The 27720-nt window shown below is 43.3% G+C and overlaps 1 protein-coding gene across 1 annotated transcript; it reads left to right on the top strand.

The window, feature by feature from the left end:
• Positions 1-739: 739 nt before the first annotated feature.
• slmapb (sarcolemma associated protein b) lies at positions 740-27720 on the top strand. Its single transcript, XM_084332797.1, has 10 exons — positions 740-791; positions 1132-1191; positions 8461-8589; positions 9289-9363; positions 12429-12734; positions 14647-14917; positions 15962-16133; positions 23681-23815; positions 24278-24365; positions 24921-27720. The coding sequence occupies exons 2-9, from the start codon at positions 1140-1142 to the stop codon at positions 24359-24361; spliced, it is 1224 nt and encodes a 407-aa protein (XP_084188923.1). The 5' UTR covers positions 740-791; positions 1132-1139; the 3' UTR covers positions 24362-24365; positions 24921-27720.

Raw genomic sequence — 27720 nt, 5'->3', positions numbered from 1 at the left:
TAAATATATTATCTATAGGTAACTATTCAAAAAATATATATCATATCATGACGAGTCATGCAAGACATGATGAATAAGCCTGCTTTATTTTACATATTTACACATAAGGGGTTAAAGACAAACCATAGGACCAATATGGGGTTAAATGAAATAGACAAAGGACTGAGAGAGAGAGAGAGAGAGAGAGAGAGAGAGAGAGAGAGAGAGAGAGAGAGAGAGAGAGAGAGAGAGAGAGAGAGAGAGAGATGCACACACAACACACTGGCATACTCTGACAGTGGCAGGCCCTATTGTGTGATGCCCTGTAAATGCCCTGTTTTGACATCAGTACCAACGAGACAGGGGGGGGCCGCTCAGCGCTCTAAACAAAACCCCTCTGTGTTTGAGTCTGCAGCAGCTGCAGCTTCTGAGATGCCCTACTCCGATGCATGACCTAGTGTGGAGAGGCTGGGGAACCTCAACCAACAAGCAAGGGCCAGGGGGGAGGTGAGGACCATTTATCTGGGGATTTTCATGTGACTCACCTCCCGTGCAGTATTGTGTTCACTCCCCCCTTGCTCAGTCTATTCCTCCATTCACCTCTAACTCTTTTATCATCACTAGCTTCGCTGGGAGATCTTGCGGACAGTCTATGTCACAACATGTTCCGCTCCACCCCCCCTGTATCTCTCTCTCTCTCCAGATGGACTATTCCATTTTTGCATGTGAAAAATCAGACAGTTGGAGGAGAGGTCTTCATGTCAGGCACTACTGTAGCCCCAGCACGGATACCGGCTCCCAGAACACTTGAGGTAATATTACCTACTAAGTATATATTTTTAATCCTTTATTTCATCAAATCTTTGTGGGTTTGTTTGTATTTACTCCAGACTATGCTTTTATTGGCATAGTCAAAATTCAAAGCAAAAATATAGGCTACTTCAAAAAGTACTTGTCTCCTGTTGTCTGATCACAAATTAACCTGCATTTTCTTTCTTAGGAAATATCAGTAAACATAATAATTTCCATTACTAAATTTGAACTTTTATGACTAAAATGTCCTTTTTGTTTGACTTGTGTACAGTGAGATTCTGATGAACAACATATCATATCATATCACTGTTATTTATTTGTCTTTTCTTTTTTTTACAGATAAGCAAATGGACGGGAAAAAACTGAACGAGCCTCTGAATAATGTCTCGCTCATCAAAGGTAGCACAGCTCTCTCATTGTTCTGTGCGACAGACCTGACAGAATGACTTGGCAATGTTTTGCTGCTCTGATGATGGTGGCCCTTAAAAAACAAGCTGGTTTTGTGGGAATTATTTGCTTCGTGAGCTCTCGCTGTTCTGTAGGGAATTGTATTGAAGGGTGATGTGCTTATACATGCACAACATATTTAGAAGACATATTTTAGCCTCAGGGGCTCGAATGATAAATAGCTGTTCTAACATGAATGTTCTCATAGATAATATCAGAAGATATTCATAGTGCTGTCTACATAAATATCAGGGTGAGTGAGTCCTTCCATGTAGAATTAATTGGTAACGCCTCCTCCATTGATAACCGTATAGAGGACACAAACAGGCCGGACCAGGATGATACGCAGACTGTGATTCTACTTGACACGGATGTTTCCTGGCTTCCATTACATTCAGCATATTATGTCATTTCACTTGGAGGGGGGGGGGGGGGGGGGCGGGGCGGGGCACCTAGCCTTTTCCCAAGCCATTTTGAAGAGATGAATTCTATTATTTCAACCATTCCATGTCAAGAATGCCAACCAGTAACCACCCATTCAAGTTTGAGAATTCATTGTCACAATCAATCATCGTTATGAGGTTCAGACAGTGGGAGAGAAGGACCACGAGCACTAGACCTCTCGGCACAGGCACTAAATAAAGGTTACCAAAGATTATCATTGCGTTTCCTCTCTGAGATGGCTCTGAGGCAGTGGAATGCTCAACGACCCGGCTAGTCTGAGGGTATTTTTAGATGCAGAGAAATCCTATTGTATTGTTGAGCATCTTTTGCTGACACTATAAGCCATAATGGTCAGGGTTCTGGAATGTTGAGTTCACTTTGATAAATATTGTCACTTTTACTATAAATCCTATCATTTTAAGATTTTAGGACTCACTGTATAGTTGACCAAATAAATGATTGAAGCTTATTAGCAACATTTAGATCATTGTTTTTATATAGTCTTTTCTAGAGGTCGACAAGGACATTTGACAAACTATCAGTATCAGTCTTATGTTACTGATTTCTCACCATTTTAGCCGATTAGCCATCTTTATTTGTGAAAATACTGGTATCATTATGAAACTAGAGATCTTGAAGAATCCAAAAATACCCTTTGGATTCCTTAAGATAGTAATAGCTAGCTTACTGGCAAAGGGGGTCGATTTTGCTCCAAAGTTAAGCTATTTTAAACTAGCTTAAATTTGATGGGAGGAAAATACATTAGCATGTCCATTTTCAAACGGGTCCCTCTTTTCACCTCAATATATCTCTATCAAAATAGACTCAATAGAACCACACTAGAATTATCTTTACAGCCAGGATAATGCATGCTAGTCACATGCAGGATTAGGCCCAAACCAGGCAGTGTTACATTTAATGATGTTTAGGACAGATAAGGTCCAGGCTAATGTACTGAGAACTCATGTCAGCTTGGGTAGCTAGAGGTTCAGAATGCTGCTGATGGCAGTTAATGACAGGGGTGACATTTCCACTAGGGACAGGGGGGACAGGCCCCCCTCACTTTTCAAAATCTTGTTTGTGTCCCTCTCACTTTAAAAAAATAAAAATAAAAATAAGTATGGTTAAATGGAAATCAACGTGGGTATGATTTGAGCTTCACGCGCATGCGTTCTTCACATGCACAAAAAAAATCAAACACGCACACATATTTCCCATCCCATAATAATTGTGGTCCCCCCCACTTCTCAAACTAAAGTTTCGCATTTGGATTTTTTTTTGGTTTTTTTTATTATCTTTTTCCCCCTCCTTTTTCAGATTTTTTCTCCCATCCCACTGTTAGTCGTTATGCCAATTCCCAACCCCCTTCCTGGTTGTTTGCGCACCCCCCCCCCCTACTGTTGGTCCGAGAGGCCGGAGACTGTCACATGCTTTCCTCTGACACATGTGCAGCCAGCCGGCAGCCAGCCTGGCAGCGCAGATTCTCACCGGGAGAGTGTAACGTGTGGAAGGTCACACTACCTTTCTCCAGATCCTACCCTCGCTGTGCAGGCACCCCGACCGAACTGTAGGGGTCGCTGTCCACAACGCCCAGGACCCACCCACGGCTTCCCTCCCCCTAACTCAACCAAACGAGTTAGTATAGCGATCAGCCCAAGCCAAGGCAATGCTGACTCTTCGGGAGTCGAGACGCAGCCTCTTGCATTGGTGACGAGCACAATCTCCGCTACGCCACCTGACCGCCCTTGGTTAATGAGTTAACACATCCTGGCACCATTGGACTCCCTCTTATCACACATACACACACACACACACAAACAACACAAACACACCATCTGTCCATGCCTCCACACTCAACATGCACAGAACACACACGCTCAACGTGCACAGAACACACACCCTCCAGTGCTTTCATCCATCACACGCTCCACACATGGACACAATCACAAACAGTGAACCTACTCACATTCGAATGCTCCCCCAGCCTCCCATACATATGCATGTATAAACAGATGCACCATTAGGCATGTGTGCATGCCCACACACATAGACTATGCACACACACACACACACACACACATGCACACAAACGCGATCACGCTCACCCATCATCGCACACATAAGCACGCTCACTCGTTGCTCCACTGAGGGTAGAACATTCCTCCCCCCTGTCCTCAGTGCTGGACACTGGGGTAGTTATGTGCTGGAGCCAGGAGGCCACCAGCCTGCAGCAGTCTGTCCTCACTCTTTCATTTTAGATACGTTTATTACCATAACCTCATCCGATAGCGCCGCTACTCAGAATGTGTGCGGTGTGTGTGTGTGTGTGTGTGTGTGTGTGTGTGTGTGTGTGTGTGTGTGTGTGTGTGTGTGTGTGTGTGTGTGTGTGTGTGTGTGTGTGTGTGTGTGTGTGTGTGTGTGTGTGTGTGTAATTGAGAGAGATAGAGACCACAGAGACATGATGAAATGCCAGTTTTCTGTTGTAACATAGCTTTTCATAGTGATATCATCCATCCTGCTCTGATGTGACCATTTATGGTGCACATGCTTAACCTGTTCTGGCTCCTGAGTTTGCCTCCTGCCAAAAGCTCGGTCTGAGATGAGGTCACCTCTTTTTCTAGCCATGGAAGATTAGGGGATCAGGATTTTCGACTGGGAATTCTAAAGCACCAAAGAGGCTCTGTTTAGCTGCTCTCTCTGTTTAGCTGCTCTCTCTCTCTGTTTAGCTGCTCCATCTCTCTGTTTAGCTGCTCTCTCTCTCTCTGTTTAGCTGCTCTCTCTCTCTGTTTAGCTGCTCTCTCTCTGTTTAGCTGCTCTCTCTCTGTTTAGCTGCTCTCTCTCTCTCTGTTTAGCTGCTCTCTCTCTCTCTGTTTAGCTGCTCTCTCTCTCTGTTTAGCTGCTCTCTCTGTTTAGCTGCTCTCTCTCTCTCTGTTTAGCTGCTCTCTCTCTCTGTTTAGCTGCTCTCTCTGTTTAGCTGCTCTCTCTCTCTGTTTAGCTGCTCTCTCTATCTGTTTAGCTGCTCTCTCTCTCTGTTTAGCTGCTCTCTCTCTCTCTGTTTAGCTGCTCTCTCTGTTTAGCTGCTCTCTCTCTCTGTTTAGCTGCTCTCTCTCTCTGTTTAGCTGCTCTCTCTCTGTTTAGCTGCTCTCTCTCTCTCTGTTTAGCTGCTCTCTCTCTGTTTAGCTGTTCTCTCTGTTTAGTTGCTCTCTCTCTCTGTTTAGCTGCTCTCTATCTCTGTTTAGCTACTCTCTCTCTCTGTTTAGCTGCTCTCTCTCTGTTTAGCTGCTCTCTCTCTCTGTTTAGCTGCTCTCTCTCTCTCTGTTTAGCTGCTCTCTCTCTCTGTTTAGCTGTTCTCTCTGTTTAGTTGCTCTCTCTCTCTGTTTAGCTGCTCTCTCTCTCTGTTTAGCTGCTCTCTCTCTGTTTAGCTGCTCCCTCTCTCTCTGTTTAGCTGCTCTCTCTCTCTGTTTAGTTGCTCTCTCTCTCTCTGTTTAGTTGCTCTCTCTCTCTGTTTAGCTGTTCTCTCTCTCTGTTTAGCTGCTCTCTCTCTCTGTTTAGTTGCTCTCTCTCTCTGTTTAGCTGCTCTCTCTCTCTGTTTAGCTGCTCTCTCTCTCAGTTTAGCTACTCTCTCTGTTTAGCTGCTCTCTCTCTGTTTAGCTGCTCTCTCTCTCAGTTTAGCTGCTCTCTCTCTCTGTTTAGCTGCTCTCTCTCTCAGTTTAGCGGCTCTCTCTCTCTGTTTAGCTGCTCTCTCTCTGTCTGTTTAGCTGCTCTCTCTCTCTGTTTAGCTGCTCTCTCTCTCTGTTTAGCTGCTCTCTCTCTCTGTTTAGCTGCTCTCTCTCTGTTTAGTTGCTCTCTCTCTCTGTTTAGCTGTTCTCTCTCTCTGTTTAGCTGCTCTCTCTCTCTGTTTAGCTACTCTCTCTCTCTGTTTAGCTGCTCTCTCTCTCTGTTTAGCTGCTCTCTCTCTCTCTGTTTAGCTGCTCTCTCTCTCTGTTTAGCTGTTCTCTCTGTTTAGTTGCTCTCTCTCTGTTTAGCTGCTCTCTCCCTCTGTTTAGCTGCTCTCTCTCTGTTTAGCTGCTCTCTCGCTCTGTTTAGCTGCTCTCTCTCTCTCTGTTTAGCTGCTCTCTCTCTCTCTCTGTTTAGCTGCTCTCTCTCTCTGTTTAGTTGCTCTCTCTCTGTTTAGCTGTTCTCTCTCTCTGTTTAGCTGCTCTCTCTCTCTGTTTAGTTGCTCTCTCTCTCTGTTTAGCTGCTCTCTCTCTGTTTAGCTGTTCTCTCTCTCTGTTTAGCTGCTCTCTCTCTCTGTTTAGCTGCTCTCTCTCTCTGTTTAGCTGCTCTCTCTCTCTCTCTGTTTAGCTGCTCTCTCTCTCTCTGTTTAGCTGCTCTCTCTCTGTTTAGTTGCTCTCTCTCTCTGTTTAGCTGTTCTCTCTCTCTGTTTAGCTGCTCTCTCTCTCTGTTTAGCTGTTCTCTCTCTCTGTTTAGCTGCTCTCTCTGTTTAGTTGCTCTCTCTCTGTTTAGCTGTTCTCTCTCTCTGTTTAGTTGCTCTCTCTCTCTGTTTAGCTGTTCTCTCTCTCTGTTTAGCTGTTCTCTCTCTCTGTTTAGTTGCTCTCTCTCTCTCTGTTTAGCTGTTCTCTCTCTCTGTTTAGTTGCTCTCTCTCTCTGTTTAGCTGCTCTCTCTCTCTGTTTAGCTGCTCTCTCTCTGTTTAGCTGCTCTCTCTCTGTTTAGCTGTTCTCTCTGTTTAGCTGCTCTCTCTCTCTGTTTAGCTGCTCTCTCTCTGTTTAGCTGCTCTCTCTCTCTGTTTAGCTGCTCTCTCTCTCTGTTTAGTTGCTCTCTCTCTGTTTAGCTGCTCTCTCTCTCTGTTTAGTTGCTCTCTCTCTCTGTTTAGCTGCTCTCTCTCTGTTTAGCTGCTCTCTCTCTCTGTTTAGCTGCTCTCTCTCTGTTTAGCTGCTCTCTCTGTTTAGCTGCTCTCTCTCTCTGTTTAGCTGCTCTCTCTGTTTAGCTGCTCTCTCTCTCTGTTTAGCTGCTCTCTCTCTCTGTTTAGCTGCTCTCTCTGTTTAGCTGCTCTCTCTCTGTTTAGCTGCTCTCTCTCTGTTTAGCTGCTCTCTCTCTGTTTAGCTGCTCTCTCTCTCTGTTTAGCTGCTCTCTCTGTTTAGCTGCTCTCTCTCTGTTTAGCTGCTCTCTCTCTCTCTCCGTTTAGCTGCTCTCTCTCTCTGTTTAGCTGCTCTCTCTGTTTAGCTGCTCTCTCTCTCTGTTTAGCTGCTCTCTCTCTCTCCGTTTAGCTGCTCTCTCTCTCTCTGTTTAGCTGCTCTCTCTGTTTAGCTGCTCTCTCTCTCTCTGTTTAGCTACTCTCTCTCTCTGTTTAGCTGCTCTCTCTGTTTAGCTGCTCTCTCTCTCTGTTTAGCTGCTCTCTCTCTCTGTGTAGCTGCTCTCTCTGTTTAGCTGCTCTCTCTCTGTTTAGCTGCTCTCTCTCTCTGTTTAGCTGCTCTCTCTCTGTTTAGCTGCTCTCTCTGTTTAGCTGCTCTCTCTCTCTCTGTTTAGTTGCTCTCTCTCTCTGTTTAGCTACTCTCTCTCTCTGTTTAGCTGCTCTCTCTCTCTGTTTAGCTGCTCTCTCTCTCTCTGTTTAGCTGCTCTCTCTCTCTGTTTAGCTGCTCTCTCTCTCTCTGTTTAGCTGCTCTCTCTCTCTGTTTAGTTGCTCTCTCTCTCTGTTTAGCTGCTCTCTCTCTCTCTGTTTAGCTGCTCTCTCTCTCTGTTTAGCTGCTCTCTCTCTCTGTTTAGCTGCTCTCTCTCTCTGTTTAGCTGCTCTCTCTCTGTTTAGCTGCTCTCCCTCTCTGTTTAGCTGCTCTCTCTCTCTCTGTTTAGCTGCCCTCTCTCTCTGTTTAGCTGCTCTCTCTCTCTCTGTTTAGCTACTCTCTCTCTCTGTTTAGCTGCTCTCTCTCTCTGTTTAGCTGCTCTCTCTCTCTGTTTAGCTGCTCTCTCTCTGTTTAGCTGCTCTCTCTCTGTGTTTAGCTGCTCTCTCTCTCTGTTTAGCTGCTCTCTCTGTTTAGCTGCTCTCTCTCTCTGTTTAGCTGCTCTCTCTCTGTTTAGCTGCTCTCTCTCTCTGTTTAGCTGCTCTCTCTGTTTAGCTGCTCTCTCTCTCTGTTTAGCTGCTCTCTCTCTCTCTGTTTAGCTGCTCTCTCTGTTTAGCTGCTCTCTCTCTCTGTTTAGCTGCTCTCTCTGTTTAGCTGCTCTCTCTCTCTCTGTTTAGCTGCTCTCTCTGTTTAGCTGCTCTCTCTTTCTGCCCCCCCCGGAGCGTATCCCTCGCAACCCTGACCAGTTTACTTCACGCATATTATTGATTGTGGTAACAAGCGGTGATGATGTGGAAAGAGACATGGAAACTTGTGCATACGCAGCTGTGCTTAACCCCCAATTTGGAGTTGAACACTTGCATGTTAAACACTCCGATAATGCATCGTCTTTGTGTCTATTTCTGGGTTAGCAATTAGTTTATGTAATGGGCCCATTTTTTCTGATGTCCTGGGAAATTATCTATCATGTCAGGCCTGGCTAAATTTGATATTTAGGACTGTGGGGGAAATTAACTAGTCAAGATCGCTTGTCACTGTTCTATTTATATGTAAACTCCCTGAACGAGCTGTCATTACTGTCTGAAATACCATGATTAGTTGCTCTGTTTACAGCGCCTGTAGACCCATTGCCTGTTTTATATGGGAATTCAAAGGCCTCTTCTAGCTGTGTTTGTATTGTACATCCTCTGGTGGTTAAACACCTTTTCTCTCCTCTCTCAGATGAGCTGAAACGGTCCAACATGGGGTCGTCTGGCGACTCTGAGAAAGTCATCCAGCGATTGAATGAGGAACTTCAGGAAACCCAGGACAGAGCCGAATCTGAGAAACTGAAATGCATGAAACTACAAGGTATAGAACCAACACTTTGATGTTAAGAGTATGAGAAGACGCCAGTGAAGTAGAGAAATGTAATGTAACGTGTACCGGTAAACTTCTATATAAAGGACACTTTCGTATTATAACCCGACCTTTGGACAATCCATTATTTGGAAAGTAGTTATTCTAAAGTTTGGTGTAGTGTATAAAACTTGTATGGTCGTGTTTTGTGACAGCGTTGCTGTCCATGGTGCTGAAGGTCGCATTTATACTAGTGTATACAGCACCTCTACAGTGCCACCACGTGATACAACGCAGCAAGATACAAAACGCAACAAGATTTGTTCCCCCGGCGGGGGTATGGGCCTGGCCTGCCTGAGTCAAATTCCCGGTGGGAATTGTGGTCCCAGTCCGCCACTGCACTCACCCATGTGCAATGTGCCCCCCCCCCCCCCCCCCCCCACACACACACACACACGCACAACACATACTCACTCACATACACACACAGACCAGCCAAGCATGCATATTGTGCACACACACACACACGCACGCGCACACACACACACACACACACACACACACACACACACACACACACACACACACACACACACACACACACACACACACACACACACACACACCTACACACACCTACACACACACACACACACATATATACAGTACAATGAAAGCTTCTTTATGAGATGTGAACTGATGTTCTTATAGGTCTCCTGGAAGAGGGGCAAAGAGGAAAGAACAAGCAAGCGGATGAAGCTGCCAAAGAGATAAAGCTTCTACAAAGTAAGCCTGTGTGTTGTTAAGCACTACCTTGTGTTGTTAAGCATTACCTTGTGTTGAACCTGTTAAGCCTGTAGGTCCCCCAATTGGGGGACCCTGCTTTTCTTTATCATAAATCGATCAATAGAGACCGTATTAGATCCCCAATTATCATATCATGGGGTATCATTGGAAAGCCACACTCATTGGCTACAACCCTGTCCAAAGATCGCCAAATGATTGATGGAGATAGAGCCCCCGGAGGTCGGGGGTGGTAATGTGTACTTTGGCGCACACCTCACATATCGGCATGTAACTCGAGAACCGCAGAACGGATTTTGTCACCTGAAAGGGCAATTGACAGGCAACAAATAGGGCTATAATTCTATCTATATATTGTATTAAAAGAAATGCACACCCGAGCCGCTAGAGGTCAGCAAAGTGGCGCATCACGAATCGTCCTCATGAGGGCCCACATGTGGGCCCTTGGATGTTAAGAGGTTTTGTTTTTATTTTAATTTTTTTTTGCCAAGAATAAAGACCATAACCCTATCAAAATAGCAGTCAAAGTGTATATTTTCATATTTACCGATGTTTTGTAAGATTTACCGAAAATAAGAATTTATCTCTTTTATTGTAAAACCGTGAGAAAATGACTAAATCCAGATTTAACCCTGCCATTGGAAAGAGGAGTATTTTTCCTATCCATAGATGTATGATTTGGCCATAATAAGGTCAAGGTCAAGTTCAAGGTCAAATATGAATTTATAATTAAAATCGATTATCATTTATTACTGTATCTACAAATCCTTCTGTTTAATCATCTTCCCTTTATTCATTTGCTTAAATCTTTTGTACACTTGATCTCAATAAGGTGGTGAATGAGCTCAGTGAGCAAGCTCGGTTTGCTCACAATTGTAACATAGTCACCGGCACAGATGCAAAAAAATATCATCATTTATATTCTCCTTTTTTTCATTACAATTTACTCAAGCCTAGTAACAGACACAATATTTCTGACACTGGGAATACATACCACCCCCAGGTCGCTAGATGTTCCTAGATACCAAGAACATGCTAATTGACCTTGTAGAAGTGGAGCAATCTTCCATTTACTTAGGCATGTACCTTTAGGCGAAATTTCTGAAAATAGGGCTACAGCTTAACAGGTTAAATTAAGCACTACCATTTGTTGTTAAGCACTACCTTTTACCACACCAACTTTCTGGGAAATTAGCTTATTTGCCATCTACCCTGGAGTTAGACAAGCAGATACTTACCCTTTTCTTCTCTGTGCATGCATTAGGCTTAGGGAACAGCCACACCGTTAGCCTAGCTTAGCGTCATTCACTGAAAGTAGGTGTGCCAGTGTAGCCTAGTTCCCAACAGTCACGAAATACACTCCAAATACAACTCCAAAACTTTCCTGTAAACATGTTGTGTGACCTGTGTATTTACCACGTGAAAAGAAAAATAATAATAATAATTACATTTTCATTTTCTAAGCAGATATATACTCAGAGCTATTTTTTGCCGAAACAGTGCTTAACAACAAATTATAGGGCTACATTTAGTTGTTAAGCACTACCTGTCTGTCACACTGTCTCTGAACACTGTCTCTGTCACACTGTTCTCTGTCACACTGTTCTCTGAACACTGTTCTCTGTCACACTGTTCTCTGAACACTGTTCTCTGTCACACTGTTCTCTGTCTGTTCTCTGAACACTGTTCTCTGTCACACTGTTCTCTGTCACACTGTTCTCTGTCACACTGTTCTCTGTCACACTGTTCTCTGAACACTGTTCTCTGTCACACTGTTCTCTGAACACTGTTCTCTGTCACACTGTTCTCTGAACACTGTTCTCTGTCACACTGTTCTCTGTCACACTGTTCTCTGAACACTGTTCTCTGAACACTGTTCTCTGTCACACTGTTCTCTGTCACACTGTTCTCTGAACACTGTTCTCTGAACACTGTCTCTGTCACACTGTTCTCTGAACACTGTTCTCTGTCACACTGTTCTCTGAACACTGTTCTCTGTCACACTGTTCTCTGTCTGTTCTCTGAACACTGTTCTCTGTCACACTGTTCTCTGAACACTGTTCTCTGTCACACTGTTCTCTGTCACACTGTTCTCTGTCTGTTCTCTGAACACTGTCTCTGAACACTGTCTCTGTCACACTGTTCTCTGTCACACTGTTCTCTGAACACTGTTCTCTGATCACACTGTTCTCTGTCACACTGTTCTCTGTCACACTGTTCTCTGAACACTGTCTCTGAACACTGTTCTCTGTCACACTGTTCTCTGTCACACTGTTCTCTGAACACTGTTCTCTGTCACACTGTCTCTGAACACTGTTCTCTGTCACACTGTCTCTGAACACTGTTCTCTGAACACTGTTCTCTGAACACTGTTCTCTGAACACTGTTCTCTGAACACTGTTCTCTGTCACACTGTTCTCTGAACACTGTTCTCTGTCACACTGTTCTCTGAACACTGTTCTCTGTCACACTGTTCTCTGAACACTGTTCTCTGAACACTGTTCTCTGTCACACTGTTCTCTGTCACACTGTTCTCTGAACACTGTTCTCTGTCACACTGTTCTCTGTCACACTGTTCTCTGTCTGTTCTCTGAACACTGTTCTCTGTCACACTGTTCTCTGAACACTGTCTCTGAACACTGTTCTCTGTCACACTGTTCTCTGTCACACTGTTCTCTGTCACACTGTTCTCTGTCTGTTCTCTGAACACTGTTCTCTGTCACACTGTTCTCTGAACACTGTTCTCTGAACACTGTCTCTGTCACACTGTCTCTGAACACTGTTCTCTGAACACTGTTCTCTGTCACACTGTTCTCTGAACACTGTTCTCTGAACACTGTCTCTGTCACACTGTTCTCTGAACACTGTTCTCTGTCTGTTCTCTGAACACTGTTCTCTGTCACACTGTTCTCTGAACACTGTTCTCTGAACACTGTCTCTGAACACTGTTCTCTGTCTGTTCTCTGAACACTGTTCTCTGTCACACTGTTCTCTGAACACTGTTCTCTGTCACACTGTTCTCTGAACACTGTTCTCTGTGTGGACAGACGAGCTGCAGCAGCTCCATGAGGAAATGGAGGTTCTCAAAGAGCAGCGGGACAGCGCCTCCTCCAAATCAGGCGGTGAACTGCAAGATGCACGTGACGAAGTGATGTCACTGAGACGTGCCCTGGAGGCAGCCACTGCAGACAGGGACCGCCAGGTCACTGATACCCAGAGTAACCTAGCAACGGTTAACAAGGATCTGGACAAATGGCGTCAGATGGCCAACAGATACGAGCGAGAGATTGCCAGCCTGCAGGCTGATCTGCTGCAGCAGAGCAAGCAGTGGCAGAAGACAGCAGAGATACAAGGTATCACACAGTGACAGTACAGCAGAGATACAAGGTACCACACAGTGACAGTACAGCAGAGATCCAAGGTACCACACAGTGACAGTACAGCAGAGATACAAGGTACCACACAGTGACAGTACAGCAGAGATACAAGGTACCACACAGTGACAGTACAGCAGAGATCCAAGGTACCACACAGTGACAGTACAGCAGAGATCCAAGGTACCACACAGTGACAGTACAGCAGAGATACAAGGTACCACACAGTGACAGTACAGCAGAGATACAAGGTAACACACTGTGACAGTACAGCAGAGATACAAGGTAATCACTGTGACAGTACAGAAGAGATACAAGGTAATCACTGTGACAGTACAGCAGAGATACAAGGTAACACACAGTGACAGTACAGCAGAGATACAAGGTACCACACAGTGACAGTACAGCAGAGATACAAGGTAATCACTGTGACAGTACAGCAGAGATACAAGGTACCACACAGTGACAGTACAGCAGAGATACAAGGTAATCACTGTGACAGTACAGCAGAGATACAAGGTAATCACAGTGACAGTACAGCAGAGATACAAGGTAATCACAGTGACAGTACAGCAGAGATACAAGGTAATCACAGTGACAGTACAGAAGAGATACAAGGTACCACACAGTGACAGTACAGCAGAGATACAAGGTAATCACTGTGACAGTACAGAAGAGATACAAGGTAATCACAGTGACAGTACAGAAGAGATACAAGGTAATCACAGTGACAGTACAGCAGAGATACAAGGTAACACACTGTGACAGTACAGCAGAGATAGTTCAAGTTTCAAGTTTCTTTATTAGTTGTCATAGTAAAAAATACATAATTTGTGTATCGAAATATGAAGTACTACTGGACAATCTTGGCTTTATCGTGTCAATCAACTCTGTGGGACACCATCGATATAATGTCCCATTGTATTTAAGGTGCTGTAAGTGGTATTTTGTTGTTAAAATAAGTGGTCTACATGTTAAAATAATAGCTCTACATTCCAACAGCCACCACTGGTCAGTAACATGGGTCCCCCAGTCCCTCCAGTCTGCAGTAAACATGCTCTTCCCACTTTATCCAATCAGGAGAGAGAACTCCACACTGCAAAAATGTCAGACAAAAGAAATATAAAAACTAGTTTTAAGCAAAATAATGTATATGCATATGTACTTGAAAGAAACAATAATCTGACAGTGCAGTAAGCTAATTTGGCTTGGCAAGATTTCTTGAAATAAATCATTACATATCTAGGGTTCCCCTGATTGGATAAAGTGGGAATGGGATACCAGAAAATGTATTTTGTATTTACTGTAGAGTGGATGGACTGGGAGACCCATGTTACTGACCAGACACTCTATACCAGTAATGGCTGTTAGAATGTAGAGCTATTTAACCCTTGTTTTAACCAAGAAATACCACTTACAGCAGCTTTGTGGCATGTGGATGTGCGTGCAATCCATCTACATTCATTACACACACATCCACATGCACACACTCACTTTAAACACTCACCTTAACATTCACTTTATACACTTTCAACACTTTTGCACGACATCCCTACCTCATCCTTGCACTTTCTGCATTTGAAAAAGCTTGCATTTGTATTTTATTGTTTGCATTTTGTACTTCATCATCATCATCATTTATTTATTCGTACATGGAATTACCACAGTCCAACAGTACATATTAATATGATGATATTAATACTTCACTTTGTACTTTAGGTTGTACTTTAGTTTGTATATTGTATATTATTTGGCCTTTATTCTTTTTACTTTTACTGTATGAAGCACAATCTCAGGGGGCTCATACATAACCAAGCATTTCACATTATATGTGACAAATAAAACAAAACTTGAAACTTGAACTTTACAAGAACGTCCTGGTTTTCCACAGCGGGAGAACTACAGTCCATGCAGCTGGAATGTAACAGCGTGCAGAAGGAGTGCTCCGTGCTGCACTCTGAGAAGCAGGACACGGCCAGCAAGCATCACAAGGAGAGGAGCGGCCTGCAGGGTGACTGTGCCGCCCTCAGGGCAGAGAGGGAGGAGCTCCTCAGGGCCCACCAGAGGGAGAAGAGCGGCCTGCAGGGTGAATGTTCCACCCTGCGCTCCGAGAAGGAGACTGTGCTGAAGAAGCAGCAGCAGTTGGAGAAGGATTTCGCCAGGTAGAGAGCCCCCCCGCCCCCCCCCCGAAAGAAAACCACACAACCCACATCAAAGAGATCAAAGTGGGCAGGAAGGGCGCCAATTCTTCACAAAGGGAAGGCGTACTCTTTGAAGACATTTATTTTCTTGTACGAGTAGCCTTCGATTCACAAGCTTCTGCAGACACTTTACAAAATGACTGCAGCAATCATTCTGTACCTGTGTCAGCTATGCGACTAGGTTCCGTATGGACACAATTCATATTGTTTCAAATACTTTTTTATCAGCACAGTTGTACGTTTTCAACACACCTTTGCACAGTTGCAAGTTTAAACCTTGAAAGACTACCTGATACAGTACTAATTAGTAGCCAGTATAAACCGTGAAAGACTACCTGATACAGAACTAATTAGTAGCCAGTTTAAACCGTGAAAGACTACCTGATACAGTACTAATTACTTAGTAGCCAGTTTAAACCGTGAAAGACCACCTGATACAGAACTAATTAGTAGCCAGTTTAAACCTTGAAAGACTACCTGATACAGTACTAATTACTGTAGGAGCAATCTCCCTCTAATCTCCATTCTCATATTTTTTCATTTCAAATTCCATAGTTTTGCTTTGTTTTTATTTGTTTTTCTCTAAACTTCTACTTTGTATGTTGTATGTTGTTTTGTAAGTCGGACTCCAGGTAGACTAGTCGGTGCTCTTTGCTAATAAATTAAACTAAACACACACACAAGCTCACACACACAATCACGTGTACAAACATGCACACAATCACGTGCACAAACATGCACACAAACACGTGCACACACACACAATCACGTGCACAAACAAGCACACGGGCACGTGCACACACACACAATCACGTGCACAAGCACAAACACACACACACACACACACACACACACAGTCTCACTGGCTGGTCAACTCGACTCCATTCCTCTCCAGACCTCCATATCCTTTTTTACTTTCTAATACACGACACATGACTTTCACACGACACATTCTTCTCTTCCTGACCCCCTCACCCCTCATCCCCCGCTCTTTGTCTCGGCTAGTTCTCGTGCCCAGAGTGCTGAGCTGAGCGACAGCCTGAAGGCCTCAGGGAGGTCCCAGGAGGAGCTGGAGAAGAGGTTGGGGGCCCTGCAGCTCCAGCACCAGGAGGAGAGCAAGGAGCTCCAGGCCCACCTGGACCAGGCTGAGAGCCGTGCTAGCGACCTGCAGCGAGAGGTGACATCACATGATTTATTATTTGGGGCCTAATGGACCTATCTCAAACCCTGCCCGCTTTTCTTGATCCACCAATCACAACAGTTGCAAGAAAAGAGGGCAGGGCTTGATATGGGTCAGTTGCTGTTGCAGTTTCCTGAAACAGTGGTTCCCAAAGTGAGGTCCAGGAAGGAATCCACAGGGGTCTTTGAGGATCTCCAGAGGGGTCCCTTATCAAAATTCAGAATAACCTAACGCACCCCAATCAGCCACAACCACAAATAACCTAACGCACCCCAATCAGCCACAACCACAAATAACCTAATAACCTAACTCACAGCAGCCAGCCAGCACCACTAATAACATAAGAAGCTAACACACCCTGGTCAACCAGCACCACTAATAACATAAGAACCTAACACACCCTGGTCAACCAGCACCACTAATAACATAAGATCCTAACCCACCACAGCCAGCCAGCACCACTAATAACATAAGAACCTAACGCACCCTGGTCAACCAGCACCACTAATAACCTAAGAACCTAACTCACCGCAGCCAGCCAGCACCACTAATAACCTAAGAACCTAACTCACCGCAGCCAGCCAGCACCACTAATAACCTAAGAACCTAACTCACCGCAGCCAGCCAGCACCACTAATAACATAAGAACCTAATGCACCACAGCCAGCCAGCACCACTAATAACATAAGAACTGAATCTGCTTATTGATTACTAACTGCAGTGTATTGCATTCACACAATTCAGCACCAGGAGGAGAGCAAGGAGCTCCAGGCCCACCTGGACCAGGCTGAGAGCCGTGCTAGCGACCTGCAGCGAGAGGTGACATCACATGATTTCTTGTTTGGAGCCTAATGGACCTATCTCAAACCCTGCCCTTTTCTTGATCCTCTAATCACAACAGTTGCAAGAAAAGAGGGCAGGGCTTGATATGGGTCAGTTGCTGTTGCGGTTTCCTGAAACAGTGGTTCCCAAAGTGAGGTCCAGGAAGGAATCGACAGGGGTCTTTGAGGATCTCCAGAGGGGTCCCTTATCAAAATTTTGAATAACCTAACGCACCCCAATCAGCCACAACCACAAATAACCTAATAATCTAACGCACCCCAATCAGCCAGCACCAGTAATAACATAAGAACCTAACGCACCACAGCCAGCCAGCACCACTAATAACCTAAGAACCTAACTCACCGCAGCTAGCCAGCACCACTAATAAGATAAGAACTGAATCTGCTTATTGATTACTAACTACAGTGTATTGCATTCACACAATTCAGCACCAGGAGGAGAGCAAGGAGCTCCAGGCCCACCTGGACCAGGCTGAGAGCCGTGCTAGCGACCTGCAGCGAGAGGTGACATCACACGATTTCTTGTTTGGGGCCTAATGGACCTATCTCAAACCCTGCCCACTTTTCTTGATCCTCTAATCACAACAGTTGCAAGAAAAGAGGGCAGGGCTTGATATGGGTCAGTTGCTGTTGCGGTTTCCTGAAACAGTGGTTCCCAAAGTGAGGTCCAGGAAGGAATCTACAGGGGTTTTTGAGGATCTCCAGAGGGGTCCCTTATCAAAATTCAGAATACCTAACGCACGCCAATCAGCCACAACCACAACCACAAATAACCTAATAACATAACACACCCCAATCAGCCACAACCACAAATAACCTAATAACCTAACGCACCCCAGCCAGCCAGCACCATTAATAACATAAGAACCTAACACACCCTGGTCAACCAGCACCTCAAATAACATAAGAACCTAACGCACCCCAATCAGCCAGCACCACTAATAACATAAGAACCCAACGCACCCTTGTCAACCTGCACCACTAATAACATAAGAACTGAATCTGCTTATTGATTACTAACTGCAGTGTATTGCATTCACACAATTCAGCACCAGGAGGAGAGCAAGGAGCTCCAGGCCCACCTGGACCAGGCTGAGAGCCGTGCTAGCGACCTGCAGCGAGAGGTGACATCACATGATTTCTTGTTTGGAGCCTAATGGACCTATCTCAAACCCTGCCCTTTTCTTGATCCTCCAATCACAACAGTTGCAAGAAAAGAGGGCAGGGCTTGATATGGGTCAGTTGCTGTTGCAGTTTCCTGAAACAGTGGTTCCCAAAGTGAGGTCCAGGAAGGAATCGACAGGGGTCTTTGAGGATCTCCAGAGGGGTCCCTTATCAAAATTTAGAATAACCTAACGCACCACAATCAGCCACAACCACAAATAACCTAATAACTAATAACATAAGAACCTAACCCACCACAGCCAGCCAGCACCACTAATAACATAAGAATCTAACGCACCCCAATCAGCCACAACCACAAATAACTAGGGCTGTCAGTTTATCGCGTTAATTAGATTCATTAATTACACAGCAAATTATCGCGTTATGAAAATTAACTCAAAATGTATTAAATTTTTTTTTTTTTTTTTTTTTATATTTTTTTTTTTATCTCATTCACTCCATAAGAATGTAGAATACACATTTACAGACTTTTTTTTAATATGGCCCATTTGCATGTTCTTGGTATCCGATTCTAGGGACATCTATGAATCTCAGGGAATGTATTCCCAGTGTCAGAAATACTGTGGGCTAGATCCACAAAGAATGGATTGCACTGTGCAAGTTGCATCCTTACTTACAATTCATTATGAATTGAAAATGGGGGACCCTGATGTAAACAAGCCAAAAGTCTTTCTCTGGTCTGCATCCCCTTAACAATTGTGTGTATTGAGCCGTACTGTATTGTACCCATTCTGCAATCTGTTGATAACATTTTCATTCAATCAATCAATCTGCGCGGCAGTGGCGGCCGGTGGGTTTCGCCACTAGGGGGCGCTATACCAAACATATACCAAACATGTACAGTACAGTACCACGCAACACTCATTGCCAGACGTGAGCGATTCGACTCACGCTCACGGCAATGAATCGGCTCTTATGAACGAGTCGCTCAGCTGTTACTACAACAACACACAACCAGTCAAATAAAGTATAGTCTAGACTCTAATTCACAACTTGAAACACAATATATAAATAGAAAAGTTAGAAACAAAACTCGCCCGTCTACAAACACAGGCAGATCTCTCCCTCTCTCCTTCTCTCTCTCACACAGCGCGACGTGGAATCGATTCGTTACACAATCAGACCTATTATATACCAAGAATAACTTCAGTATGAGTACAGGGCTGTACACATATTTTGCATATTGTTAAACGAGCCAAGGCTAGCTATTAAACTATCGATATGAATCGAAAATCTGGGACCCTGATGTAAACAAGACAAACGTCTTTCTCTGGTCTGCATCCCCTTAACAATTGTGTGTATTGAGCCGTACTGTATTGTACCCATTCTGCAATCTGTTAATAAAGTTCTCATTCATTCATTCATTCATTCAAACATAGACGATATTGAACAAGCCATAATCCACGTATTTTCAATCCGAGAGAGCTGCAGTAGTTAAATCAATGAGCCATCGAGATAGTCAGTGTGGTAAGTAACGTTATTATTGCATCCAAGATTGATACAGATACAGAGAGAGAGAGAGAGAGAGAGAGAGAGAGAGAGAGAGAGACTCACTGTTTAGTTGAACGTCCAGGGCCAAGTTAGCAGTTAGCCAAGTGTTAGCTCAGCTGAGCTCGTTGCCACAACACTCAACAAGTACACCTTTGTCCATTTCCGCTCGAACAGACTGCAAAACTACCTGGCGTTCTATCGCCATGCTCTAAGACAAACTCTAACCTTAACCAACTTTGAAAGAGTGCCTAAGCTTAAGAACTTGCAGTCACGGCACGGCAAACAGCTGCATGCATCTCACAACAACACAACTATCTCAACCAAGCTAGAAGCTAGAAATTGGATTCGGCCAATCAGATATCGTCTCTGTGAAATTCTGCCATGGAAAGAAATACTGGCGTCGGCCAATCAGAGAGCGTCTCCGCGAAATGCGGCTATGGAAAATCCTTCACGGAAGTTCACACTGCTGGCTAGACCGCTTCAAATCGCGCTCGGATTCCAACATAATAGTCATATTTCAACGCACAACGCCGTATGCACTGATTGGCTGTGACCGAGACAGCGATCTAACTGTGACGCGCACGCAGAGCGCTATCGCGTATTGCCCCCGAGAAATACAAAAAAATAAAAAAAATAAAAAAAACGTGATGTCACTTCCTGCTCTGGAAAACGGTGTTTTTTTAATTTAGATAATAACGTTATATTGTGCATTGGAAATACAAACATACTTAAAATGAGTAAATATTATTAATTTTAAACATGTTTATATTATTTATAGGGCTATAAAACACAAAAACGAAAAAGTTTTATTCTCTTCTTCTCTGATTTAACAGCAGCTGGCCAGCAGGTGGGTCGGCGCCCTAGCGCCCCTAGTGGTAGAGCCGCCACTGCTGCGCGGTGATTGATTGAATGGAAATTTTATTTTGAGTAAATTGTAATGACCCAAATGAGAATATCAATAAATCTTTTTTTAATCTTTGACTGTGAATAACACCATGCTCAAATTGACCAGACCTGAAAAATCGAAGCAAATTAATAGATGGAAGATGATTAAACAGTACTGAATTCTGCCATCCGGACACATGCAATTTGAAATATGATTATAGAATATAGAATATCAGGCATAAAATGGTTATGCGATTAAAATGCGATTAATTAGATTAATTAATTACAAATCCTGTAATTAATTAGATACATTTTTTTAATCGCCTGACAGCACTACAAATAACATATGAATCTAACGCACCCCAATCAGCCACAACCACAAATAACCTAATAACCTAATGCACCCCAATCAGCCAGCACCAGTAATAACATAGGAACCTAGCACACCGCAGCCAGCCAGCACCACTAATAACATAAGAACCTAACGCACCCTGGCCAACCAGCACCACTAATAACATAAGAACCGAACTCACCGGGAGCTCCCGTAGCTCACCGCATATCTCGGCGCTATTTCTGCGTCGGGGAAAACCGTGCTCGTCACGGATCTGGGGGACACGAGTTCGATTCCCGGACCCGCCGTCATTTCTCAGAATGTCTTCCCCTGCTCTACATCCCATTTTTCAACCTGTTTCTGTCGGTCATGCTTGACCAGAAAAGCGATAAACGCTAAAAAATAAAGTAAAAAAAAAAAAAAAACGAACTCACCGCAGCCAGCCAGCACCACTAATAACCTAAGAACCTAACTCACCGCAGCCAGCCAGCACCACTAATAACCTAAGAACCTAACTCACCGCAGCCAGCCAGCACCACTAATAACATAAGAACTGAATCTGCTTATTGATTACTAACTGCAGTGTATTGCATTCACACAATTCAGCACCAGGAGGAGAGCAAGGAGCTCCAGGCCCACCTGGACCAGGCTGAGAGCCGTGCTAGCGACCTGCAGCGAGAGGTGACATCACATGATTTCTTGTTTGGGGCCTAATGGACCTATCTCAAACCCTGCCCACTTTTCTTGATCCTCCAATCACAACAATTGCAAGAAAAAAGGGCAGGGCTTGATATGGGTCAGTTGCTGTTGCAGTTTCCTGAAACAGTGGTTCCCAAAGTGAGGTCCAGGAAGGAATCCACAGGGGTTTATGTTTATGTTTATTTAGGATCCCCATTAGCTTTTCCACTTGACAAAAGCTATTCTTCCTGGGGTCCAGCACACACAACGATACAACAATATTCAATACATTACATCATTATCAACATCAACATCAATTACATCATCAATTACATCATTATCAATATCAGTTAGGATGATATTGTACAAGATATTTATTAGTAAAAAGTATTCAAATAAAATAATTAAAATCAAATAAATAGTGCTTCCTGAGCAGCACTCACTGCCATCAACATAAATACAACAGTCAATTGGTTTTCACCGCTATGCCATAAGGGCTCAGTGCATGCTCGTTAGTAGATGGCACTTTAACTTCCTCTTGAAGGTGGCCTTGGATTCTATTTCAGCTAAGTAGCTTGGCAATGAGTTCCATTCCATGATAGCTCTGTAAGTCACAGAAGATTTTAGTAGATTTAGGGGTCTTTGAGGATCTCCAGAGGGGTCCCTTATCAAAATTCAGAATAACCTAACGCACCCCAATCAGCCACAACCACAAATAACCTAATAACCTAACGCACCCCAATCAGCCAGCACCACTAATAACATAAGAACCTAACTCACCGCAGCCAGCCAGCACCACTAATAACCTAAGAACCTAACGCACCGCAGCCAGCCAGCACCATTAATAACCTAAGAACCTAACGCACCACAGCCAGCCAGCACCACTAATAACATAAGAACCTAACTCACCGCAGCCAGCCAGCACCACTAATAACATAAGAACCTAACGCACCCTGGCCAGCCACAACCTCAAATAACATAAGAACCTAACGCACCCCAATCAGCCACCACCACTAATAACATAAGAACCTAACACACCCTGGTCAACCAGCACCACTAATAACATAAGAACCTAACGCACCGCAGCCAGCCAGCACCACTAATAAAATAAGAACCTAACCCACCGCAGCCAGCCAGCACCACTAATAACATAAGAACCTAATGCACCACAGCCAGCCAGCACCACTAATAACATAAGAACCTAACACACCCTGATAAACCAGCACCACTAATAACCTAAGAACCTAACTCACAGCAGCCAGCCAGCACCACTAATAACCTAAGAACTGAATCTGCTTATTGATTACTAACTGCAGTGTATTGCATTCACACTCCTTAAATAATACTGCATTGAGTGTAATCTGCCAGGACATCATATCATTGGTTACATGGTGGCGTCAGCAAACCATGTGATCAGTAGCTTTTGTTTGGTTCACTTACTGGAACATCGCTGACCACGCAGCAAATGCTTGAAAGTTTGGCTGAGCCTCACAAAAAAAAGATAATAATACAGCAAAGTGTTTTGTAAAAGCACAATATCAGACAGGCCCACCACAAATATATTTCCCAAGCTATTACAACGACCAGGACTCATACTCTCACCGGCTTCCCACCTACCAACACTGCTAATTGTACTGTAACTTCTGACCAAGCCGGAAGTACAGCTACTGGGAATTGAAACCGGGTGGTAGGCGAGTGCTTCTGCCTCTACGCTACCCAGACAACCCTTGTGTCGAGATTATAAACAATGTTCAAGCTTTTGTAAGTAGTTATTGTAGAGGTCATTATTTCTCCTCAAAACCACCCAGTGCAGCTTTAAATAAAGTTGTCATATTTATTATTTGGTTACAAATCCTCAGCTTTTCCTGCTAACAAAGTAGAGACCAATGTCCCTCAATACATTTCAATGGAACTTAGTGTTATTTTGTCCAGTCCCTGATGTTTAAAAGAAAATGTAAATCATCACCCTTATGTCATTATAAATTAAAGAACATATAATGTCACTGACTTTTTCCTGTCCGATTTCTCCATTGACTTCCAATTTGAATTAAATAGTTTGTAGGTCTCTATGTGTCTATGTGTGTTGATTATTTCCTATAAAATGTATTCCTTGCCTGCTGTGCCCTATGCAGTATGAAGAGGCTAAGACAGAACTGGCAGACCTGAAGGAGAAGTACGAGAGGACTGAGCAGGAAAAGAAGTCGATCACAGATGCACTGGAGGAGTGTAAAGCTGACGTGAAGATCCTCCAGGATAAAGGAGCCAAGGTGAGTCCTTGTGCACACAATCATTTGTTTTTATAAACGTTTGTCAAATATGATTTCGAAAGGACAGATTTTTATATGCATATTCAATTATTTGGTTGTGGTCATGTACCATAAATATAGCAAGCATGTAGTTTGGCATAATGAGAATTTACTTTATAAAGCTTTGCCATTGCAACAAATTTGTATGGCAAGTTGAACACCAATTCATTACCAATTCAATATCCCTGCCATAAGATGTGAATCTGTATGATGGATTCACAAAAACATTGTTAAATCACCCGCTACCCTCTACTCATCTCATCTGTTTACTGTTGCTTTCAGACACAGTCGCCTACCCTACGGCTGTGCGTGAATTAGATTTGTAGACCAGTTTAAAAACCTGAGCGCTGACCCAGCGATGACCATCAACTACAGTTGCTCCCCTGTGTAGTTGACTGCTGTAATGTCCCTTCCCTCCTGTAGAGCTCCCTATTGCTGCCAGTCCAAGCCACACTCGTCGGGCTTATCGTGGCTTTGCTGTACTGGTGCTTCGGTGCATTGTGGTAGAAAGGTACACACCCACTCCTGTCCAGTCAAGTCGGCCTACATCTGCCTCATCTCTCATCAGTCTCTCTTTCAGAACACTGCATGACTCGATCAGGTTTCCCTAAGCTCCTCAGAAAAGATACGCTACTCTCCCTGTGAGAAACCCTGTCTTCCTCTTCAGAAACCTAACCTTTCTAATCATCATACAGTGTTGACATCTGCTTGTCTTGTCTGGATGGCTAATGTGTAACAAGTGTCTCAATGGGGCTTGAGTCTCATCTTTCTCTACTTCAAGAAGCTGCCTGTTAACCTGACTTGTTTTTCTATGTGTAGGGGTTCAAATGGCAAGCTCTCTCTCTCTCTCTCTCGCTCTCTCTCTCTCTCTCTCTCTCTCTCTCTCTCTCTCTCTCTCTCTCTCTCTCTCTCTCTCTCTCTCTCTCTCTCTCTCTCTCTCTCTCTCTCTCTCTCTCTCTCTCTCTCTCTCTCTCTCTCTCTCTCAAAGCTTTGGCCCTGTCTTGTATTAGTGTGGTCAGACCTGGTGATACTCATGTATCTCTCTCTCCTCTGTCCCTCGTTCCAGACACCGTGGATGATGTGGGGCCCTGCGGTGGCCGTGGCCCTGACAGCTGTGACTGCGGCTGTCTTCTTCAGGAGCTGAGGGTAGAACACGCCACGCAGACGCACGGCACTCAACTCACAACGAGTCAACCTGTACTTGACCGGCAGATTTCTCCACATGGAAACTGCAAACAATTTGCCTCCTTATCAGATCTCTACTATTAACTAGGAGGGTTCGTACTTACACTGTATAATTGCTTTAAAAAAAAGTTAAAAAAAAAGAAGATAAATGCTACTATATCTTTAGAAGAGAGGTTATGAAATGAATGTCAATTATATGTGCAACTGATGAAGATGATTAAGCCTGGTTCCCCTGTATCTATTGTTTTAGTGAATCTAGAGGGTCATCCTACCAGTGTTTTACAATAGGAATGAATGTAAAGATGCTGCACACACCAATGTAACACCTTAATATCAAATTATTTGAAAATTGTCACACAATTGCACAGCCCATAATGCACGATGAATTCCCTTCATATGTGATACCTGAGTTATTTCTTTGTGGTGGGCACTGCTACTATATTATAATTGGTATTCACTGGCATACTCGATATTGACAAGAAAGATATTTAATATACCTCTGTGTCTGTAACACTGTGAGAACAGAGCAGGTGAGAAGGCTTTAAAACAACGTACTCTACATACTCCAAGTCTAATTATTTCTCTATTCGACTACTTTTGAGGACTTGTGTGGGGATTGGGCTTTGGTACGTTAACAGCAGTGGTGGAAAGTAACTAAGTATTTTTACTCAAGTACTGTACTTACTGTAAGTACAATTTTGAGCTGCTTGTACTTTATGTGAGTATTTTATTTATACTTTATTATTTTACTCTACTACATTTATCTGAACCCATCATTTACTAGTTACTTTTGAAGAAAAAAATGTTTGCATAGAAAACATGAAGATTATATACTTTCACATAGGACATACTCAGAGGCAGCATAACTGGAGCACATACCACTTTAACATAACCTTTAATCAGAGCAGCATAACTGGACCACATACCACTTTAACATAACCTTTAATCAGAGCAGCATAACTGGACCACATACTACTTTAACATAACCTTTAATCAGAGCAGCATAACTGGACCACATACTACTTTAACATAACCTTTAATCAGAGCAGCATAACTGGACCACATACTACTTTAACACCCCATCTTTAATCAGAGCAGCATAACTGGACCACGTGCCACTTTAACATAACATTTAATCAGAGCAGCATAACTGGATCACATACAGTACCACTTTACCATAACCTTTAATCAGAGCAGCATAACTGGATCACATACCACTTTAACCTTTAGAGGTCAATGGTTTGAGGATTTAATGCTCCCAAACACTGGAATACACAAACATCATGTAGAATGCATACTTTTACTTTAGATACTTAAGTACATTCAATAGCAAATACTTCTCTACTTTTACTTAAGTATAATTTTGAATGGGGGACTTTATCTTGGTATTTCTACTTTTACTTAAGTAAAGGAACTGTGTACTTCTTCCACCACTGGTTAGCTGTTGGTTAAGCACAAGACATTGAACTAATCACCACCACCATATAAACCTGAGTCTTCAGGCTTCAGTCGTGAAAACCGAACATGGTTTATTGTAGGAGGCGAGAGAAGCCGAGAGAACAGCATTAAACTAGTTACACCACTTTCTGACGTATCTGTTTGGTTTTCTTTGTTGACTCGAGGGATTCAGTGCAGGATGAAGTATTTTAGTCCCTCGTTTATGGCTTTTCTTTGTGTTCCATTTCACTCATGTTTGCAGAATGGCCTCATAACTTGTTGAGCTGGTTTATACTTTCAGAGCCTGTATCAAGGTCACACAGTCATGTTACTGGGTTTAATGCAAATTACTAGTATGCTACTCTTCAGTTTGGTGGTAGAATCGAATGCCGTCAAACAGCGACCTCTAGGTAAAAGTTTTGTTGTGATGTGTGGGTTTGAGCTGAACGGGAGACGGGCAGTTGCTATTGCTGTTGGCCACAACTCAGGTCTGGAGAAATTCACAGTATAATAAGTGACTGTATTAGTATAATATACAGTTACAAAGATGCATTATGATTGGATGAGAAACATCCAATCAGAGAGACAGTGACTTAAAGATAGAATGAAGGACAGTACCTTTTCGTATAGCATTTGTGTAGCAATAAAAAAACGAACTGATAAAATGAGGTTGAAGCAGTTGAAAAAAACCATTTGACTTTGAAGAATCACCTACATGCATCATGTGATGTCAAAGGGAGCTCATCTGTCCATAGAAGCCATACTCAATTTTATGAAAAAGTGTTTATCTGTATCTTGTCCATACAACATAAAACCTTTATGTTATCAGTGCCCACCCCCCTAATAATTGGTGAAGTAGCACTTCATAATACAGTACACAAATCACAGGGTAATAACATAGAAATTACTTAGCAATTACAAGTTAATTATTTTCATTACCAAATGTATGTTAGTACACAGTAATTACCCTGTAATTTGTGTTCTGTAATATATGTTTATGGGATTGATGCACAGTAATACTAATCTTCGTTCCCTAGATTTGTTTTCCTTTCAGTTAAATGTTTGTCTGCATTTTTGCATCACTTGACTTAAAGGTTCTCATCGTGAAAATGTATTTATCATAAAATAGTTTATTGAGAAGTTACATTATGTAATTTGAATTTATTGTCATGTAAATAATGGTGCAAAATGTATTTTGTAAAGAGATGGAAAGATATAGTTTCTTGAGTTCAAAGTAAATGACT

The sequence above is a fragment of the Notolepis coatsorum genome (assembly GCF_963971535.1).
Source record: "Notolepis coatsorum genome assembly, chromosome: 17".
Classification (NCBI taxonomy): Eukaryota; Metazoa; Chordata; class Actinopteri; order Aulopiformes; family Paralepididae; genus Notolepis; species Notolepis coatsorum.
This window is presented reverse-complemented; position numbering and strand designations above follow the sequence as displayed.

Excerpts from the sequence above, each read along its gene's own strand:
- slmapb (XM_084332797.1), top strand. The coding sequence starts at position 1,140 with ATGGACGGGAAAAAACTGAACGAGCCTCTGAATAATGTCTCGCTCATC. Across the intron at positions 8,590-9,288 it reads GAAATGCATGAAACTACAAG|GTCTCCTGGAAGAGGGGCAA; the intron begins GTATAGAACCAA and ends ATGTTCTTATAG. Across the intron at positions 12,735-14,646 it reads GAAGACAGCAGAGATACAAG|CGGGAGAACTACAGTCCATG; the intron begins GTATCACACAGT and ends GGTTTTCCACAG.